General features: G+C 30.5%; 2 protein-coding genes across 2 annotated transcripts in view; both read right to left on the bottom strand.

Moving 5' to 3' along the window:
* The window catches only part of LOC107072268 (uncharacterized), a 497,052-nt gene that overhangs the window by 213,937 nt on the left and 259,795 nt on the right, over positions 1-23,320 (bottom strand). The gene's annotated exons all lie outside the window — the stretch shown is intronic.
* On the bottom strand, positions 1,510-13,193 carry LOC149031442 (uncharacterized). The gene is made up of 3 exons (XM_089176185.1): positions 12,013-13,193; positions 11,554-11,802; positions 1,510-1,601 (listed from the first exon to the last, which is right to left on the bottom strand). Exons 1-3 carry the CDS (start codon positions 13,154-13,156, stop codon positions 1,510-1,512), a joined length of 1,485 nt encoding a protein of 494 aa, XP_089032311.1. The 5' UTR covers positions 13,157-13,193.

Genomic DNA, 23,320 nt, shown 5'->3' with positions numbered 1-23,320 from the left:
CGGCCGTAAGCCGACAGTATCTGTGTCTCGGGACAGGGTATGTCTCGGCTGTAATCTTAGAGTTAATAGCTCATTTTTATTGACATTTTACTTAACATTTTGATTAACATTTTGATGATTATTTTAGGTAACGGTTTTTTATTAACATTTTCATGTACATTTGCGTTAACATTTTTAATAACATATTTATTTATAAACATTTTTCAGAATTAACATTTATAAATTAAGAACGGTAAAAAATTTTAAAAATTGAAAAAAGTAGAGGAGTACAACAGTATCTAAAGTCTTGGTTTCTTGAGGGTGTGGTAGGGCTGGAAACAGTTATTGTACAATGCTACATTGCAAGAGGTGCACACTATTTTTGTGCGTGCCTCTTTCTTCATTTTTACGCACCATGCACATCTTCTGCGCGTTTCTTCCTCAATTGGAAAATGGTTTCCAACATTGAAAAATCTCGCTGTTGATAATGACGATGACATAGTTTCGGAGGAAGAGTGCCTCCGTCTATTGACTTCCTTGCTTGCATTTACAAATGTCGGGAGACTTTCAACAACAGTGATGATGAATGATAATAAGGGACGTCTTCGTTCAGTAACGTCTTGATGAACAATATGGGCATTAACAATCGAGATCATCAGTAATCTGTAAAATACCTTTTTCTACCACTTGTTGGATTTACGATCCACCTCGTAGCATGTTCCCAGTTGGCCAAAGAGGTCAACTCCACCCATGAACTCGTTGTAAAACGCTACCATTGACGGGCAGGGGAACTTTTTAGATCCATCTTTTAGAGTTCTAATCGTAGTAGTTAATTCATTACCATGACAATTTGATACGACAAAAACTTCCTTCGTGTCCATCCATTTGACAGCAATTATTCCTTCTTTTGTATTTTGAAAATCCGAATCACCTCGCTGTACTTCTCGTCTTCTCGCAGTAGGAAATGTTGGTGTATTTTTTCGTCCTTTCATGTAGGTGCCGACACATCCATGGAGCAAAGTGTACATCAAAATTTAAATTTGATCCCCAAATTTAAATCAAATTTTTAGGAATTTTTTAGGTAGACGATACCTTACACATGCTGCCTATTGTATTCTATAATATTTTATTTCATAGGTTTATCGCAGGGTTTTGTTCAACAGATATGGAATATTAAGAAAAATAACAAAATGTTAGAGGTTTATGGTCTACAAATGTATTTGATACTGAACACTGAAGGTGAGACAAAAATCGGAAAAGCTCGTACTTCCACCGTTTTAATTGTTATCGCAAACAGTTCTCTACTTAGTAACCGCTAACGATTTTCACAGAAATTGTTAAAAGAAAGAGAAGAACACTACGGACAGAAAATTGCTTACAAAGAAAAGGAAATTGTAACATAATAGGACGTATCGCCTACAAAAAAATGAGTAAATTGACGTAAGAAATGAGAATTATTAACTAAGCAACCTGATCAGTTTTTACTTGCTTAATTAGATCGGGAACGATTAAGATGAAAAATTTATTTATTCAGAACGATTGAGATGGCCTTAGAATCAGTTTCGAGGCAAAACTTGGCGTTATTTTCTGTCCTAAACGTTTTTCGGTTACTGGGACATATGCTGTCCCAACCGATGCGAAAAAGTTAATCGACATGAATTCCCCAGGGTAGTCCTAACCCGGAGATCTGAACGGGAGACTAATTTACTTCCGACAAATTTTACCCTAGAAGAATGGCGAACTTCAGTTGTTACCAGATAAATTCGTTTTACGATGTGAGCTTATCAGACATACACCCAATCCCCCAACAGGAGGGCCTATTCCAATCGGCTATCCGTGACTGCTTATTCATTTTATTCTCAACTAACCTACATCCCCATCTGAGACAAAAGGCTCTTCCTCTCTTAGCAACTTGAGGACACACTGTGTCGTGTTTACTGGGACTAATTTAATCCGGGACCACTATAACTAGTTTTCCTTCCTCGAGACTAGCAGTTGTTATGTTATGAACAGAATCTACTACTATACGAAAAAATATTCTTTTTTTTTTTATTTGACGCATTTTACTGAAAACAAAAACTCTATGTTTCAAAAATTTTTCAAATTTTTCATATTATCATAAATATCCAATATGTTTTCCTTCTATTTAAATGCAATTTTGATATCCACGGATCATAAATTGATGTAAACTTTCAAATATTCCTTCAACTAGTGTATTTCTAAGTAAATTCTTATGTGTACATTCAATATATTGCAAAGAAACTTACTTACAATATTGAGCGCTCATAAATAATAAATGTAAATTTACATAGAAACTGTTAATTTAAAAGCTCTTGATATAGTAAAATACTTTTTTACCCCTCTTGATAAATACTACAAACTCTAAAAATATGGACCCTTTTCGGCCTTGGGCTTATTATATTCTTAGTAGAAACAGACTTATCCCTAATATTTCGATAAGACGCACAATAACTAATTTCTTTATTGTTTTTTTTTTGAAGATTTTACTAATGTTTTGGTGGATATTTATGGATCTCTTCTGATTTGCGAAATCTATTCCGTATTTTTTAACTTTGTTTTATTTTACTATTGCTTTTGATAGCTTTCATTTCATCGGAAAAAATGTTTTTAACTAAATTGTAAAATAGCATAGAGTGTATTTTTTCGTGATAGAACTTTTAATACTACTTTATGGTATTTTGTTGCATTTACTGATCTTTTATTATTCGTTTGTTTTTAAAATAAATTATATGCATTGTGTCAATTATTGAAATATGTAACATGTGTGGAAGTCAAAGGCACTTTAAATAGTTTTTTCAATTATTTCTAACTCGGAAATTGAAGTATATAATAGGACATGTGTTCACATAGCATTTTTTAATTGTTTATTGTATATCTCTTAAAATACTGCTATGCATTTATGAAATAGTCTGCAGAACAATATGCAACACAAGTTAATAATATTCACGATCTGCAAAAAAGGATAATAAGTACATTTGAAAAAATTCGAAAAGTTTAAATACTTTCGAGGAGTACGGAATTCAACTTTTCCACATGTACTATTTTGAGTCAAGTCGCGACCATTTGTTTTAATAATCCACAATTCGAGAACTAATAATGTTCATATGATATTTTTCAATTGTTTTAACAAGTTGAGCGCCACGCCCATTTTCAAGGAAGTCCTCGTCAGGCTACGCTAATTTTAAAGGAAATTTTCGTTAAGCCACCTACGCCGCTTATAAATATCATGTTATATGCTGTCAGCCAGCGGTGGATGACGCCGCCTAAATGGAAAGTCTAGTGTCAGCTACCGATGTCTGACGCAGCCTAAAAAGAAAGTCTAGTGTCAGCCACCGATGGCGGACGTGGCGCTCAACATGTTAAGGTGTAAAAATAATCTCTAAAGTATTGTACTTTCATTTAAATATCCTGTACAATAATATACTTAACCCCTTGCACTATTTTCACAAGTCTAACTCATGATGAAAATTTTTGGTCATACTTGAATATCATGAGTCAGGTTCGATGTTCAATTTCATGTTAAACGCGAATATCACGAGTGTTACTCATAATCGATGTTTCGGGCCAAACATGAGTGTTACGAGATAAACTCGTGCTCTAAATTTTAGGCCAAGTATGAATATGTGAAGGAGATCTTATCTCTTCTTTTCTCTTCTTTATATGTGTAGGGATTTTATATATTGTGTCCCAATGCAGTTTACGTGTTACTTTGGATACATTGTTGTAGTAGAGATAACATTTAATAACTAAAGTTACGATACTAGGGCTCAACTGGTTCGAATCTTTTCGCAACCATTCGAGTGCATGGGTTAGGCATAGCTTGTTCCGAATTTCAACATAGTGCAAGGAGTTAATAGCGTTCAACGAATTTTCAAGATTAAATATGAAAGGATTTTAAATGTATTAACCTTGCAAGGAAATTTAACAGACCTTTAAGAGTGTTAGAGTATGCCTCATAATAAATAATGTAGATCGTGCATCATAAAAAATGGAATAATAATTAATAATTCGGTTTTGAAAACCATCATTCTAAAACAAAAGCTATAAATAAATCAGTATATGACGTAGAGTGATTACTCATAAACAATATGTGAACGTCTGACCATTGAAACAAAAAAGACGTCCGGCACAACAAAGCTTGAACGAATCGTCAAATTTACAAAACATCAATATCCTTATTACTTAACAAAACGAAAACATTATGACTTGCGATGGCATCATTAACAATAGTTTTACCATAATATTTAAAATATAAATAGAATTAAAACAATAAATAATAAATATTCTAATATAATAAAACATATAATGATGATACAGGGTAGCCTATAGTTATAAGTATAAGACAGCAAGGGATGATTCTACATGAAAAACTAATTGTACATTATAACAACTGTAAAATAAAATTTTTCCTTAGAGGGCTTTGTTAAAAAAAATAAATTTAAAAATTTATTAAGTGCAAATTCACCTGATTCAGTTTCTGGTTTACGGATTTCACTATTTCACTTTGGGATTCCCCAGAGAGCATTTTTATGGCTTTTAATATATTTACGAAAACAATCGATACGATATCTTTTACATAAGTTCTACTTTTACACTTATCCGACTAATTGTAAACTTTGAATTTCTATTTCCGCAAGCGTAGTCAACAAATTTGCGAACTTTATTTGTCGAAACAAAGCCTTATTTGAAAATAACAATTTTATACTATCAAAATAGTTTGTAATGTTAAATCATTATCTGCTTGTATTTAGGAACAACTTGTTTACATTACTTATTAATTATATCTATTTATTTAGAATAAAAGACCCGACCATAAAAGCAATAGCTTTTTAAAATAAGATAATAACATATTTGACAAAATTATAATAATTTTATAAACTAAAAATTAACAATTAACGCTAATAAATGTAAAATAATATTATTTAGGCTTACTTTTAAAAATACTTACTAGGAATCAAACAGAATGTGAAATAATTCATAAAAATAACATCACAAGATTTAAAAGTAACTTGCAAATTATCAATTAAGCCAATACATATTCCTGCGTACTACAAATGAAAATCACACAATAGAAAAATGAAAAATTACTTTGTCACATCAACCAATCAAGAAAATGGACTAATAATACCCCATGACATTTTATATCTTTTAAACAGAATATTTGGAAAACACTGAAGGTACATTTAACATCAAAAAAATTATTTTTAAATTATATACAAAAATTAAGAAATAACGATTTATAGTATAAAAATAGATATGTAGTGTATAGTTACAAATTTTGAAATGTACAAATTTATAATAGACCTACTTTTTTAAACATATAATACACAGAAATAATTAGGTAAAATATAAAATATTGAACTAATAAAATTCTAAAAGTCTAAAAATATATATAGTTATGACCAATATAGGATTTTTTAATACATTTCACTTTTTAAAGAATGTCAATGATAACATATTAATTCTATCTCAATTTTATAGACGATAAGTCGTATTAGGTTACAATTTCCTTTTCTTTATAAGCGATTTTCTGTCCCCTTTGTGTTATTCTCTTTCTTATAACAATTGGAAAACCGTTGGCGGTTGTTAAGGAGATAACCGTTGACGGTTGTTTATGAAAAACCGTTAATGCTTGCTAAGGAGAGAAACGTTGGCGGTTGCTAAGGAGAAAACCGTTAGTGATTACAATTATGTTAAAAACGGTGAGTGTCCGAGCTTTTCCGATTTTGGCCCCTACCTTCACCCACTTCTAGTGGATACTGGAAGCCAATAAGATTAATATGTTACCTGCCCTTCTCCAAAAGGGCGTAGGTTACTTTTTGTATAAATACGTGTAGATAAGTTAAGTGAAACGGTTCTCTGATTCTCAGTCTGATAAGTTTTTAAACTCCGTCTGATAAAAAGTTATTCTGTGTCTGTAAGTAAATCTGCGTCTGTAATTCTTTGTATATTTGTATTTCTATCAGTTATCAGTTATATGTTCTTTTTCTTTATTTATTATTATTTACTTTAATATATATTCTTGTTACTTATTTATTATTATATTATATGCATTCATCATCTTCTTATTTCTTTCTCATTTTCTAAAACGGCCCACAATTTTAAATATGTAAACTATATCACTAATAATATTCACAAGATACATCATGGTGATTGGTTTGGTGGTAAAGGTGTTGGCCTTTGTAAGATTAAAATTGATGTAATGTTTCATAGGTGGCCATTAAATGTCTATTTTCACAAGATATCACTAATATGTTATTTTTTGTAAAAAAAAAAAGTATCATGTGTGCAGATAACTGTGTGCAGATAATTACTTTTGTATATTTCTACAGTAAGTTATATCATTGTTATTGGAAATATAATAGCAAGTATGGTATATTTTTTTACAGAACGTGTCATTTCACTTATATTTAGAAATATTTCTATTATATTAAAAAATTAGTATCAATTTTTTTATTATTCAAATATTATAATTATTGATATAATTTTCTTATATGCCTAGGTCGATACATGTCTTTGGATATTTATTATAAAAACTTGTATAAAATAAATTCAATGGACATATTTTGAATTATATGAATCATATACATTTTATCAAGAAAAAAAAATGTTACAATAATTTTTTTCCTGTTGAACTGAATGTTTCAGCTGCCTTTAATGTATTCTTAAGTGTTACCTAATTCTTTCTCTTTGATATATCTTGTAATCATTTTTTTTCGTAAAATATGCAGACAATACAATTATTATATTCTATGTACTTCACAATTATTAATTATAATATTTGCTAAATAAAGAATTTAATACTAATTTTTCCATAAAATAAAAACATTTTTAAATATAACAAATGTTACACATTCTGTAAAATAATACACTATACTTGCACAATTATATTTCCTAAAAAAATAATATAACATGCTGTAGAAATATAGAAAAAAAAAATAAATAAATAAATAAAACAATGAAATTGAGAAAATCAATAAAAATCAAAGCAAAGTCAACTCGATGAGACTCGATTCAACGATCTATCGATTATGAGTCTAGATCGATAAGCGTTACGCTATAATTATAATTATTATATTTCAAGAAATACTACATAGGAATACACTACTAAAACTTAAACCCTAATTTTCTCGAAAACGGCTGTACCTAGGAAGTTTATTATTACTATATATCGTACGTTCGGGCTGTAACCCTAACGAACCCATATAAATCTATAAAGTTTCTTAAACGTCTTAACCCTCTATGGGCCCGTGTAACTTTCAAGCAACATATTCATTTTTCAGATTTTTACTAAACAATTTTGGTTTTTTTAATGAAATGTCATATACATCCTAATTTTTAAATCTTTCTGAAACAACTTATACCATATACATGACAGTTACTAGCATAATTAAAATAAAATAATAGTCTAAGAGCTAGCCACCGATTTTGGAAAATGACGTGTGACTTAAATGATGGTGTGAATTAAATAAAAACCATCGACAATTACAATATCCGTATGGGTTGGCAACGCACTGTCATTTCTTAGAATTTTTAGCATAGCTGCTTTATTGGTTTTACAAATTGTACCATCTTTATGACATAATGAAGTAAAACTCGGAGTCATTGGGAACGAAAAAAGTTTTTCTATGTCTGCCACTTTTTGCATAGAAATTCCTAACATTCGACCGAATAAATAACGTTGCATTATAACTTCCATTACTCTTTGTGATTTATTTTTAATTTATATTTTTTATTGCAACTTGTACAATTCAGTATTTTATTCTGCTTGATGACAGATTCAAATCATTTTTCATCTTGTGAACACTCAGAAATATATTTGTCTCTTAGTTTCTGTCCTTTTTGTTCAACATTAAGAAGAAATTCGGCAACATCGTCAGGTGCGCACCAACCAGTTTTTATATGGTATAACAAGTCGTTGGAAATTATCTCCCAATCGAAGGGATTAACATTTTTTTCAACATTTCGACAAATGCTGATAAACTAGAAGAATCTTTCATGATTCGATATTTTTCTAAACTCGCAGTCGCATTTTGAATTTTTTTTAATCTACAAAGATCAAATACGTGTGAAATTATAGTTGATTTTATGCCATGACTTCTAGCCCATCGTTGTCGAGCACTAATCGAATTTGTAAAATACGTTATGCCCGTCAATCTTCTTGTTGCATTGGCATTCACAGTCTACTCTAAGGTTAAATCCATCGGCACCCTCGAAAATGAATTCGACGTTCTTCTGATTTCAAACATACCTATTTTTAATTCTTCTGCAAGTTCCGGATGAGTACGATTTACTTGTAACAGATCTTTATGATATTTTAAGATCCATCGTGCATAATTTATTTGATTAAATATAAAAAACAAGTTTTTGATAGTTTAGGAAGCAAAACTGTATATAGATTGAAATCTCCTACGCGAATGCTTCTGGTAAACATTAAATAACAATATAATGAGTTCATATAAAACTGTAGTATTTTTCCGTGAGTTCCATTGAGTGTTTCTTGCTTAAATTCTGAATATTTTTCAATTAGTAGCAAAAGCTGCTTATCAGTAAATGTGTCTTCAGTTAGCTTGGTTGACTGAATTTTTATAAAGCATTTTTTTACATGGTCAGAAATTTTTATGTTTTTGGTTTTTAAAAAAGCTTTGATGTGCAATATTTGTAAATAATAATAATTCAACTCAAACTTTTTTTAAAAAATCAAGTATTCCTAGTCCAAATCTTCCTTTAGGATCATCCAAAGAATGTGCTTGTCCTGTAGATCAAATAGATTCTCGAGAAGAAAGAATACGTAGAAGATCAATTAAAAAAGAATTAGTGACAGTTAATGATATTGAAAAATTGAATGTAAATGAAAAAAAGAGGAAGAAGAGGAAGAAAGATTAAAAGGAAGAAGATAAACAAGGTGATGAACATGAGAAAGGAGAAAAAGTTGGCAATGAAAAATATAAAAATAAATAGGCAGCAAACGAAGGATCAGATGTTTGGAAGAGCACATAAATACTGCGTGAGCAACTCAGGTACCTACAATATACGAAAGTGCGTTACGCAGCGCAGCGCGCTGGCTCAAGTAACACGCACGCTCGGTATACCTTAAACTTAGATAAACGTCTCAACGAATTTTGTACATCTTTACTTTTCTCATACAAAGATTTCTTATTCAACTTTTTATTTTTATATATTCATATTTTCTTACAATTCAAAAGTATAAGAAAATAAATAATATGATTAATAATTTTTGCAAAATTTTGTCAAAGTTCAAATTAAAAGTTAAATACATGTATGAATTCTTCTCAATTGACTTCTGACATTTTAATAATACGTTTTTTGTACCTTTATAAATATTTAGGTAAATCGTCAGAAGTAAATGGGTCATGTACGGGGTGAAAACTGGAGCAGCCCCTTAGCCGGCGCGCTGCACCGCGTTTTGCGTTTTCATACTTTACACCCCAATTTCTCACAAATACCTCTACTATTTCTTCTGACATTTTGTACATAGTTTTCTCTATATATAAACAAGACATACGCAATTTGTCAGAAATTTACCTCCATATGTAAATTTTCAAAAATTTTCACAACTTTTCCAGCTTCTGACACCTCTTTGTCTTGCACTTACACTTCTGACATTTTCCCCGTGCTTTCTTTCATGTTTCTGGATATCTACGTAAGTTTTAAGATAATTTATAGTCACTTATTTTTTTACCAAAAACAGTTTTTGCAGCCCAGCCTCCCCCCTTTAATCTTCTTGACCGCCTTCTGACGATCGGGCTACACTTTTGTCGACACTGTTCCAACCTTTTCCAGGAAAAAAATTCTGTGAATAAGTCATTTTCCAAAATCGGTTGCTAGCTCTCCAACTATAACAAAATAAATGTTTTACCAACTGTCTGCAGTAGAAGCAAGCGAAACCTTTTTTTTCATTGGTATTATTTTTGTTTCAGTAGGTCTTTACCGAATAAAAAATTATGTATATAGTAGTTCTGAGTTTGAAAATCCATAAAAACTAATTTTTTTACATTTCAAATATCATTTTTTTAATTTTTTTTTATGATAAAGTTCTGTTACTTTGAAGTAACATTGGCCTATAAAGAAATATTCTGTTTATTTAGGATCACGCTTTTGTGTTCCATCGAATGTTGGAAATAGTTGAAGATTTCGTTGCAGAAAACTTTCTTGATCATTTTTATCAGTTTTATTTGAGGAAAAGATTCGAAGATTCTAAAAGGATAAATTTTTACGAAAAAAATAGATAATTTAGACCGGTAGTCAATGCTTAGCTGTTATATAAGCAAAACTGTTTATTCCATTCTGTAAGACCCAGGAATCAATTTAACTTATTAACATTTAAAATTAAAACTGCACCCTGTCTATGTCAGGAGTACAAAGGTACACGTTTACCGTAAAGTTACTTTGTGAGAAATATCTTTCAAATGCATGTCAAGAAAGGATTGAACATGCGAACGAAACCGCAGTATTCTCGAATGAAATCTACAATAGCAATCGTAAATCTTTACACTTCAATATCTCAAAACAGATAGTAGACTAGCAGCAGCTCGAATGCAGGTGTAGTCCATATTTCATACCATAACAGGAACAACGAAGAAAATAGGTATGTTCCGTTTAAAACAATGACGTTTTGTATCGTAACTCTTTTCAGTTAGGTTGAAACAATTTTTTTTGTTTATCAGCGGAAAAATATCATTTATTATTTTACAACGTTATTTAACTAACGTTTTGTTAACTTTAATTCTCCATACATATTAATAAATGGTATACATTTTTATAAAAAGACATTATATATTACCGAATAAAGTAACTATTTTAGTAATAAAGTAACCTTAGTGCATAATTGACAGTTAACGTGAAATAATAGATAATAGTAGGTAAAAATTTGTTTTTGATTAAATGAAAAGTTTCTATCAAGAAAAATATTATATTCTTATTTGCAAAATAACATTTGCAATTATATTTTTAACAAATGGTTTAAAAAAAGCACTGTTGTGCGTGAGGAACGGTTACCAATAAATTAACATATTCTTAACACTAGAACTACCGGAAAAAAAACAATGCTACTTCTACCAAGACCAGTCAAAATGACTGGTCATTTATAATCGTAAAAACAGAAGAATTTTTTTATTGTTTTGTTTTATATTATCATATAGAATGAATATAAGGGTATGGAAATACATCTACATGATGACAATTTTTAAAAATATAATAATTTAATTATAATAACAACATTTTTAATGATACTAACAAGTATTAATAGAACTTTTAGAAAAAAAAAGAAGAAAATAAACATACAATAAAGTAAATATAAGAAGTATTTTATTATTAAAAATGTAATAGAATCTGAAATAGAAAAAAAATTATTATTAATTATTTTTAATATAAAATATTAAAATGATTGTTATTTACCTGATTATGATTCGTCACATTTCTTACAAAAGTAATTTATCTTTGTAGTGCATTGTTTGCAAACATATTATTTACATAAATTACAAATGACAGTAGTCTTATTATTATTGCAGAACCCTATTTGACACCATTTACGTGAAGAAGGTGAACTCGTTGATATACTTGGAGCAGTAGTTTCTTGTTGCTTGATTTTTGATTGTACATATTCAATGGCAAGTTCATTTTCTAATTGAAACAAGAAGTCTTGTCTAGATATTTTCTCACCTGTGGTTTCCTTATATAAGATCCAGGCATTTATGCCAGCTAAATCTAAAATGTTATAAAATACTTGGAGCGGCCATCTTCTAGATCCGGATTTTACGCTATATTTTTTTGCCATTTGGTCTGTAATGTCCACTCCAAATTTAGTTTTATTATAAAATTCAACCGTCTCGGGTAACTTTTTATTACTTTTACCAATTTTGATACATTTATGTTTAGAACTCAATATAAAAACTTTCTTTTTCGGTTTACTTTTGTAAATTGTAAGGGTAATATTATTTGATTTATAGAGTAGTGATGAAAAACGAGTCATAATATCCTTCTTTATTTTACAAATTTTTGGCAATTCTCTTTTGTTGCCACGTATAGTTCCAACAAGCGTGGTTTTTTTTGAAAGCAATTTGGATGCTAGCGGTAAGCTTGTAAAAAAATTATCGGTTGTTATACATCTTCCTTTCATAGTATATGGTTCGATAAGTTTTAGTACGACATATTCACTAAGAGATTGCGATTTTGCTCGTGTTTCATCTTTCCCTAAATAAGGAAACCCATTTAGAATATATTTTGTTTTTACATCAGATGCCAGCCAAAATTTTATTCCAAATTTGTCAGGTTTAGACGGCAAATATTGCGTAAATCGGCATCTGGATTTTGTTGCAAAGAGTTGTTCGTCAACTGTGATATTTTCTCCTGGCTTGTAGCAATTTTGACTATTTTGAATGAACCTATCCCATACTGTTGATATCAAAGCAAATTTGTCATTTTTCAAACGTTTGCTTCTTTCACTTTTTTTATTAAAGCGAATAAATTTCAAAATTTTACTGAAATTATTTCGACTCATAGTCTTGGAAAAGAAATTCGGTCCCCATTCTTTGTCCCATAAATATGACAGATTCAAATTATTTGCTTTGTATGCTCCCCGAGCATATAAAATTGCAATAAAAGCTTTAATTTTTGTTTCACTTAGAGTCCATTTTTTACCCAAAACTCGAAAAGCTTCTAATTCCGTGCAAGATATTATATAATCAAGAATATTCCTGTCAATTAGTAATAAAAATGCGCTATTTACTTCACCTTTGATAATATTTCTTTTAGCATATCCTGTGGGGCCGGATATATCTTTGAAAATATTATGAAGTGGTAATCTTCCAGTTGTAGATCCTTCTTGTATTTTTTCCCAATTGGTTCCGTCTGCAGCAATTTCATTTTTTTTATTTATATTTTCTTTTTCCTCTTCAGAACTTGAAACTATACGAGCACGTCTTTTTTTCCGTAAATTCAAAATATTTTCTAATTCACTGTCCGAGGACTCTCGAACTTCTTCATGATCTTCAAACTCATCAAACTCATCATTATTACCACTATAAACTGTTTCAATATCTTCTTGGTCACTTTCTTCATCCTCGATATCAGAAGCTTCCATTGAAATATTGTTTATTTTTCGCAGCAAATCAGAGGTTTTTATACGTTTTGCCATTTTTTATGGATTACAAAAAATCGCTGTATAACTAAAAAATAGATGCTATTCCCACGACTATGGAATAAAGAATGATCGCGTAAAACTACATCGATTCTATTATTCCGATACACTACGGCAACGATTATATCACTATGTATTTTCGCCAGATAAGCAGTAACATGAGAGAAAATATTACAACAAAGAATAATACATTCGTCTAAATATCTTATCGACGGTGTTGATTTCAAAAAACAGATATTTTCAGATTTATGTCGAATTTAAGAAGTACCAGTCAAAATGACTGGTATTGGTAGAAGTAGCAAATGCCAAAATTTATTCGAATTCTGTTTAAGTTATAAAAAAATAAAAATTATTTTTACAAACCATTTCTTATATCTAGAAAAGTCATCATATAATTTTGAGAAAAAAATGTAACGTGAGGTGGAAATTAAATAATGAAGTTGCGCGACCAGTCATTTTGACTGGTCTGGTAGTTCTAGTGTTAAGAAACTATAAACAAGGGCAGGCTCTATGTTAATTAAAATTACTTTATACTTAAATTTATTAATTGTGAAGTAAAATCAATAAACATTATCTACTAAAATTGTCGTTATTTGAAAATTTGAAAATGTAAACTATAAATTTTACCCAAAAAAATTTTAAATCTATACTATATTTTAAGTATTTTAAATGGCACAAAAAGAAAACAGATTATGTAACACATATCTCAGTATTTAAAACTAAAGTAAGATAAACTTTGCAACGTCTTATGACATACAACTTAAAAATTCAAAAGTAATTAGGTAATTAATAAAAAATTCTGTAAAAAAAGATCCAGAAAACAAAAGATCCTAGTTTCCATTCATGTCTAAACCATCTGAGAGGTCAACTTTCATCATGGATCCTGCTTTTCTATTAAAAAACCTATACTATTACATAATAACAAATGATACAATTATTACTGTGTTTCTATTTCTTCCACTTTCATACTCATTGGTAAAATATTGAGAATCTCCCTACGCAAGAATATGTGAAAAATTTCTGCTTATAAATATATAAGGTTCTTTTTAGACGCCCCTACAGGGACTTCCTGATGCAATTACCATCGCAGAAAGTATTCCGTCGCTATAACTTTTTATAGAGATAGAATTTTTCAGTTCTTTTTGAAGTTCTCGATGAACTACGACCTTATCTACACGTATATTACGTGTATATATGTGCATATGAGTTCTCGTACTCCTAAACTTTTTTGAATTGGCTTATTTAAAATTAAAAACCACAATTTTTAATGAAATTTATATGGCATTGCCAAAAGAATCGTTTAAGACTTTAGTCTATCTTAGAAATTATTAAAATACTAATTATGACATTTCAATATAATATTTATCCTGCGATTTGTCAATGCAAAAGCTAACCTTATTTTATCGAAATTTCGCATAACACATTTAAAAGATATAAAGATTTTTTTAATCAAAATTTTTAATAAAGTTAATAATGTAGGATTCCGGTAAATTCATAAGTAAACATGTGAATAAATGCAAAAAGACAAGAGAAAGTTAATATATTAATACTTGATAATGATCATTGTCGAGTATGTAGACTAATGTTTTTCTTATAGTAAAATTAAGGTAGGTATTTCTAGGATAGAATAAAGACGTTTTTCATATACATAGATGTAAGATAAGGGCACCAGTGGTCGACCAGTTAAGGGAAATGTTAATCTTAAATAGTGATAACTTATTGAATTTTTATTGAATAGTAGATCTCGATGCGTAAAGATATTCTTTGAACTCCGGACGTCATATAACAAAGGATATTTTTCGAAAAAGTTGTGTTACACGAAAGAAATAAATATTGATATGAAAGTCAATCATTAGATTAGAAGTTGACCATTTATGAGACTGAAACAAAACGAGTAATTAAAAAATTGCTTGTCAGTAGTTATACTAACATTTATACTAGAGCCAAAATCAATAAAATCAATTACTTTAAAATATTTTAGTTACACTAATTAGAAAAAATAACAACAAAAAGGTCAAATACAAATGAAAAGAAGTTAATCTTTGAAAGTTAATGAAAAATAAAGTTTACTGTAATTCCATAGCAAATTTATTTCAGCTATACAGTAAATATTTTGCGTTTTGCTCATTTAGATTGATTCATTAATATGAAAAAGTATATTTTTCCATTTATAATCTAATACGTCAGGAGTTTCTGGCCATTTCCACAATCGCCTATGCTTTTCCATAGAAGATATATTTGCTTCAGTGTCAGTAATAAAAACGATTTTACCAAGAAAATATTCACCTTCATATAAAAATATTACATGTACATTAACATCTTTTTTAACGCTAAGCAATTTATTCTTGTCCAATATCTCTCTTCTTTTCAATGTATTTTCTTCTGTAGTTTTCTCGTTATTTTTACTATCAACACAATGGAGTAAGTCACAGCTAATGTCTGAACTCTCAGATGAATACTAAAAGATTTTCTTCGTTCTTTTTTAGTTTTGGTTTGCATGCATGAAGGTCTTTAGCTCTTTTCTCTTCTTTCTTATCTCTTTGTCTTTTCGTAGCTCACTCTTTTTTCAATCGTTCACTCTCTTCTTTTTTCTTCATCTTCTTTAAAACGAACGTAAGATGGCGTGAGTGCGTGAGGACGCTACTTTTCCCGCTCTGTAGGTTAGAAACTGTTTTTCTTTCTTTTCTTTTATCCTTATCGGAGTTAGTGCAACTAAAGTGCAATTTTTTAAAGTATAATACCCAAACTATGTCGGCAACATTAAACATACCACATAACAATCAACAACAAGCAGAATTCTACCAATTAAGTTCTTCACAAATCTACCCAACTCATCATGAGGTTATAGATACACATTTCGACCCACAGCACAGTCTTACTCCCCTTCAGAACCAGTTGCTATCACATCAAGATAACATAGCCGGATCGGGCGTACAAAATATTACTCAACAATCCTACCACCAACATAACCTTTGCTTTCAACCTGGAACCTCGCAGGTTAGCTCAATACAAAAGCAGCAGCCCAACGGAGCTGAACCAGCACCAAATAACAACCGTGCAAATGAGTGGACACTCAATAATAAAAAAAGACCTTGACACACCAGCGACAGTGATACAACCCTAACAAATGTTGTGAAAAAGAGCTATTGGCTAAGTACCTCTGTTGAAACTCCAAATAGATTTCAACTCCTAAACACAGTAAACGATAGAAGTAGTAGTCATAATAAAAATAATAATAATAATAATAATAATAATAATAATAATAATAATAATACTGCCCCTATCAATCAAAACCCAGAAAGGCATGAGAAATCACAAGACCGTCAAGACAAACCTCCACCCATATTTATAAGTGGAGTAGAATATATAGCTCTGCTTAGGGAACTATTAAATCATATTGCCAAAGACGAGTACTTCTTAAAAACCTTAACAAATAAGGAAATCAAAGTACAACCATACAACTCTATAAGCTACACTAAAATAGTAAAGGAACTAGAAGCGAAAGATACATAATTTTACACTTTTCAATACAAAAGCAAAAAAAACTTCAAGGTGGTGTTGAGAGGACTCCACCCCTCTAGTAACCTGGACGAAATAAAATCTGAAATTGAAGCGAGTGGTCATAAAGTCATAAGAATCACCAATATACGCAACAACAGGACGAGGAGTCCAACACCACTATTTTTTTGTAGAGCTTCAACCATAAGAAAATAACAAACTAATATATGATTTGAAACATTTACTACAAACCATTATCACTGTAGAACAACCCTACAAAAAAAAAAGGATATACCACAATGTACAAGATGCCAAGCGCATGGACACACCAAAAATTATTGCACGCGTATTCCCCAATGTGTTAAGTGTGCAGGAAAGCATCTGACAGAGCAATGTAATTAGAAAGATAGAAGCAACCAAGTGAAGTGCTGCAATTGTGGTGGAAATCATCCAGCCAGCTATAAAGGATGTGTAATCAGAAAACAACTAATTAACAAAATGTTCCCTAAATTATGAGAACGTATAACTCACTCCACATATACCAGATCCAACGAGGTACAACCAGGCAAAACCTATGCACAAGCATCAAGCAACTACCACCATGTAGCATACCACTCTCAACAAGATATACCAACTACCTCAAATGAATCCTCATCAACCTCACATAAGATGGAAAACATGATGATGCAGTTAATGACAAGCATGAACACAATGATAAACCTTCTAAATACAGTCATATCGAAATTAAGATAATTGCTAACATATCCTATAAAATTGGAATCTGGAATGGTAATGGACTGGTAAGCAAAAGCCAGGAATTACACACTTTCCTAATAGACAATGACATTGATATAATGCTAATATCAGAGACCCACTTCACAGATAAATCTTATCTTAAACTTTATAAATACACGCTGTACAGTACTCAACACCCTAGTTGTGGTGCACATGGAGGAACAGCCATAGCTATCAAATCTAAAATAAGGCACCATGAAATTGAAAAATCCAATCTCAATTACATCCAGGCAACCAGCGTTGTTGTAGAAGACTAGCAGGGTATCCTAACAATATCTGCAATTTATTGTCCCCCTAAACATGCAATTAAGGAAGACGATTTTACAAAATTCTTTAACACTCTAGGCTCAAGATTCATAGCTGTGGGTGACTACAATGCTAAACATCCATGGTGGGGTTCTCGACTTTCAACTCCCACCCCAAGAGGAAAACAATTATATCAAGCCATCCAGAAAAACAAACTATATGTACTATCAAAAGGAGAACCAACCTATTGGCCCACAGATCCACATAAAATACCAGACTTGTTAGATTTCTGTGTTGTTAAAGGAATAAGCCAACATTATCTAGATATTTAATCGAGTCTAGATTTGTCCTCTGACCATACTCCCCTTATAGTAAATGTTAGCTCCAGCGTTATTGTAAAAACTGCACCTCCTACATTACACACCAGGAAAACAAATTGGGACATATATAGATGCCTACTAAATGAAAAAGTTAGCTGCAACATACCTCTGAAAACAGTAGAACAACTGGAGGCCGCAATTGAACACTTTACAGTCAATATACAGGAGGCGGCATGGGAAGCAACACCTACAATTTCCAACAAAGAGACACTACTAGAAACCTCTGATTCTATTAAAAAGCTCATTGTTGAGAAAAGAAAACTGAGAAAACAGTGGCAACAGTCGAGAAATCCCGTTAAAAACCCAGACTTAACAGAACCACAAGAAGACTGAAGAAATTGCTTCTGGAAAAAAAGAGTTAACTATCCAAAACTATGTTTAGAAATTAGCTCCAACTAAAGAAACAAATTATTCTCTCCGGAAAGCCACGAAAAAAATAAAAAATCCTCAAGTCAGTGTACCAGCCATCAAAATCGATAACAACAAATGGGCAAGGAGTGATGCGAAAAAGGCAGCGGCTTTTGCAAACCATCTCAAAGAAGTTTTTCAACCCTTACCACAAGAGGTATTGGCCGAAGAAGAAGAGGAAGTACATACGTATCTGTATAATACAGAAGATTTGCCTAGCGTCCATAAACCGTTTAGAGCAAGCGAAATCAGTCTGGTAATACACCATGAAATCAGTATTAAAAAGTCTCCGGGTATTGATCTGATTACTGGTAAACTACTGCGTAAACTACCTGATAGATGTATAAGATTTCTTACAATACTATTTAATGCTATTCTTCGTCTTAACTACTTTCCTATACAATGAAAAATAGCCTAAATTCGTCCCAGATTCGTCCGTCAAATAAGCTTAAGTCTCGAAGAAAAAAAGTATTGCTCGGCTGTCTTTCTAGACGTCACTCAAGCCTTTAATAAAGTATGGCACCCAGGCTTATTATACAAACTTAAAAAAGTACTACCCTTCTGTATGTTACAATTATTAAAGTCATTTCTTGATAATAGATACTTTATTATTAAACAAAATGATACACATAGCGAACTGCATCCTATCAAGTCAGGCGTCCCACAAGGAAGTGTCCTTGGACCAGTTTTATATACGTTATATACGGCAGATCTACCAACGACTGAACAAACAACCACCGCTACTTATGCAGATGACACTGCAATCATGGCTTCTCACTCCAACCCAACACTAGCTTCAGACCTAGTTCAAGAAAATTTGTATGGTATACAATTATGGCTAAAAAAATGGAGAATTCGTATTAATGAAACGAAATCGGTGCACATTACTTTCACACTCAGAAAACAAACATGTGCTCCAGTATCAATTAATAGCATACAAATTCCCCAATCAGATTCAGTGAAATATCTAGGAATGCACTTAGACAGTAAATTAAACTGGAAACAACACATCTGGCAAAAGAGGAAGCAACTTGGCTTACAATTTAGGAAACTACTGGCTGTTAGGTCCAAACTCCAAACTTTCTCTCAATAGTAAAGTTACAATATACAAAAGTATTTTGAAACCAATCTGGACCTATGGTATCCAACTCTGGGGCTCGTCTGCCAACTCTAATGTTGAAATCCTTGAAAGATTCCAATCAAAGACACTTCGCATTATAACTAATTCTCCATGGTATGTCACTAACAAAAACATTTCTAAGCATCTTGAAATCCCCTCTGTCAAGTCAGTTGTTAACAACTCTACTACTGAGTACTCTGAAAAACTCCAATTCCACCCTAATACCTTAGCTAATGAACTGCGTAACGAAGTACACGATTTGCGCCGCTTAAAAAGATTCAAACCGATAGATAATGTAACTAGATTTTAAGTATATTTCAAGTAGTATGAGATAAGGTTAAATATGTAATATTCTATTTTGTTACATTAAGATATATCATACACGTGATATCAATATTAAGAAGGTATTGGCTATTAAGCGAAATACCTGCATGTTATTCTTGTACTATTCTATTTTCACTAACAAATTTGCTTATTGTTACCTTGCAATAAATTGCAAATAAACTCTTATATAAAAATAAAAAATAAAAATCTTCTTTAAAACATACTCTTGAAAAAGCTTCCCATCTCTCTCAGAAATGGTGGAGATCCTAGATTTTTTCAAACTTTGCACACTTGTCGTAGTCCATAAGAATATATCTCGTACTTATAAACATAGTGCATAAATTCAATCGTTTTTGAAAAAAAGAGTGTAGAAATTCCACAAAAATTCTTATGTTCACTTATATTCTTTACTTTGGTAGCATAATAGTTTCGTGTCCCTGATGATTTCTTATTTTTCATGTTTGTTATTGTAAAGAACGTTTAATTAAATGTTTCTGATTTTATTTATTTTTTCTAGAATATTTTATATTAATTTTTTAAGGAAAAAATATAAACAAGATGCATTTTTATTATAAAGCTTGTGAAGTTTCTTCTTTTTACCAACATTATTATTTTTTTACGAAATCAACGTCATTACGAAAATTATATAATTAATAATTATAAATAAAATTACAAACAATAAATAAATAAAAATAATTTTTCTTACGCGTCTGAATCGATACACTTTTCAAGATACTTGTCGTACAGATACGTACAACATAAACAAACAACAAATAACATAAATAACCTAAGTTATTCTTTTAACGTGGACCTTTTCTTTTATTATATAATATATATCAGGCGTCCCCTTGTCAGCAATAGAACTTTAAATCCCTCATCTTTTGGGATCTAACACTACGATTGATGGTTAAGCAGTTATATTTATATTTTTGACAATATATCTCTATTCTTTTTTTTTATTGTAAACATTTCTTTTTATAAAAGCAGATTAAAAATTAATTAAATTTTATAATGATATAAAAATAATTTAATAGTTTACAAATAATTTATTGTAAGATTGCTTGATAAAGTTTTTTTGAATGATCACGAATGAAAAAAACACGTTCACGCCGGCACCGATTTTCATTGTCTCCGCTGTGGAGCGGCGCTCGAATTTATGCCGCGCTTCTTCTGGCGGCGTAAAGAATAAATAAAATAAATAAATAATTTATTTAATAGTTTTTAATGAATCTACGTTAAATTTTCATGTTTTTAATTTTTTGCGTCGTATAACACCGTCTAATAGCACAATTGAATGCGTACCACCGGTGGAAAGCACCGCTCGATGAGATAATCTAGCGCGGGCCACCGGTGGTACGAGCCGGCGTGAACGTGTTAATGAAAAGCTGTGATGTTATTAAATAGTTTCTAGTTTTATTTTTATTTTCTATTATTAGTTCTATGTTAATATTTCCGTTGATATTAAAAGTTTCCTTTTTTCGAAAAATATGTGATTGGTATTGTCTTTCCATTGTAATAATTTTCTTCAACCATATTATTACTAGTTACACATGTTTTATTAGTTTAGTTTTCTTGTTTAAGCACGACATTTATTATGATATATTTTAACATTACCTATATCAACAATAAAATAGGTGTTTTGTTGACAAAAATTATTCGATGCTTTTTTAAGCTTTAATAATTTATTTAATAAATATTTAACTTTCCTATGAAAGTAAAGGTAAGATGAAAAAAAATATATGTAAAAGACTACATATATAATTAATTTTTGCTGTTTTAAAAATTGGTGGTAATATATATGTTGGATAACGTTGCCACACCTGTCGCAGTAACGTTTACTAATGTTTACAAGTCGAAGTGCGCAAAATTTTTACAATACAGATAACTCATAGGCTTTTTTAAATCTCTGATTTGATATATTTCGGGCTCCAAGAACAATTCATTATATTTACTCACAGTTTAAAACAGGGGTAACTTTCGTTGACTACTCTCACCGTAAAGGCATAACGGTGGCCTTAGGTCAAATCGAAACACCAAAAAGAAGATGAAAATAGTAAAAGAAAGAATGCCTTTTGTTGTATCCGGGAAGCTATTTTAAGAATATGCTTTGAATTCTATAGTGTATAGAAAGTCTTAGCAAGACGTGACAGTAGGAACGTAGAAAATTAATTTTTCTGTCTTTTCACTAACATAAACGAACTAATGTTAGTGCGTTCTCCATTCACTAAAAAGATTGAAGTTTCTAAGGTAAAAATGTTGGACACATTACAATCAGTAGAGTTTTAATTATATTTAATAAAAAAAATAAAAAAAAATATATTTACTCTCAGATATTTTTAAGTTCATTTTCAAGAATTTTATTTTTCAGCTAAAGATTAGTTGAATAAATATGAGAAAATCTGATTTATATTTATAAGAAACTAATAATACAATTTTCTAAAAAAATTTTCTACTGTGTTTAAAAAAATTTTTTAAATTATAGTTTTTTTTATTTGATCTCCGCATTCACTTTTTTCTGTTACTATTTAAGTATGAATGTACGTAGGAGTCGTTTGTAACGAGCCTAACTAAGTTTCACTATTATGTAACTGGTATATTATTGCTTAACGTTTCACGACGGTTAAGGGGGTATTCCGGTCTAGAAGCCTAAATTTAAGGCATTTTTCAAATTAAGATAAAAAAAAAAGAAAACCTTTTTTAGTATCCATTTTTTTATATGATGTTTATTAACATTTTAAGAATACAAAAAAAAAATCGTAAAAAAAAATAAAAAATTCGTAGAAATATAAGCAGGTGAAGTGAGGGCTACAAAAAAAATGGTGCACTCTGGTTGACAGGATTCCAACCCTTGTAGTGATTTGAAACACAAAAATTTTGAAAATTCCTAATCAGTAAAGATGTAGCTATCGGGTGACCCTTAGCCAAAAAAAATTCACAAAATGGCTTCGTTATGAAAAAATATTTTTTAACCCCTTTTTTTTGACCTTCTCGAATTTTTTTAAAATACTAAAAATTAAAATTTTTCAAAATTCAAGGGTCACCTGATAGAGAGATATATAAAGAAGATTCCCACCAAATTTCAAAGGAATCGGTTGAGTAGAACTTGAGATATCATGTCAACCACCTTGAAAAAAGTAGTTTTGAGAAAAACGCGTTCGAAGTTTTGCATAATAAGGGTAGGATACAGGATACCGCGTCACTAAAACAGCTATATCTCCGAAAATAATTTGAATTTTTAAATATCCTTTTAAGAACATATTCTTAAAAGGTTAAGCTTTAAAAATAAAAATAAAAAAAGAATCGATTTTTTCAAATTTCTAGACCAGAATACCCCCTTAATGTTACACAAAGGAACGAAAATTTATCTAAAATTAGAACTAGCTATTACAT

Source organism: Polistes dominula, unplaced genomic scaffold (genome assembly GCF_049000335.1).
Source record: "Polistes dominula isolate Pdom_NZ unplaced genomic scaffold, Pdom_raw_medaka contig_21, whole genome shotgun sequence".
Taxonomy (NCBI): Eukaryota; Metazoa; Arthropoda; class Insecta; order Hymenoptera; family Vespidae; genus Polistes; species Polistes dominula.
This window is presented reverse-complemented; position numbering and strand designations above follow the sequence as displayed.

Coding starts and splice junctions, on each gene's coding strand:
- LOC149031442 (XM_089176185.1), bottom strand. CDS start 13,156: ATGGCAAAACGTATAAAAACCTCTGATTTGCTGCGAAAAATAAACAAT. Junction 11,803..12,012: donor AAGAGAATTGCCAAAAATTT/GTAAAATAAAGA, acceptor TGGACATTACAG/ACCAAATGGCAAAAAAATAT. Junction 1,602..11,553: donor AACGAGTTCACCTTCTTCAC/GTAAATGGTGTC, acceptor CGGTTGGGACAG/CATATGTCCCAGTAACCGAA.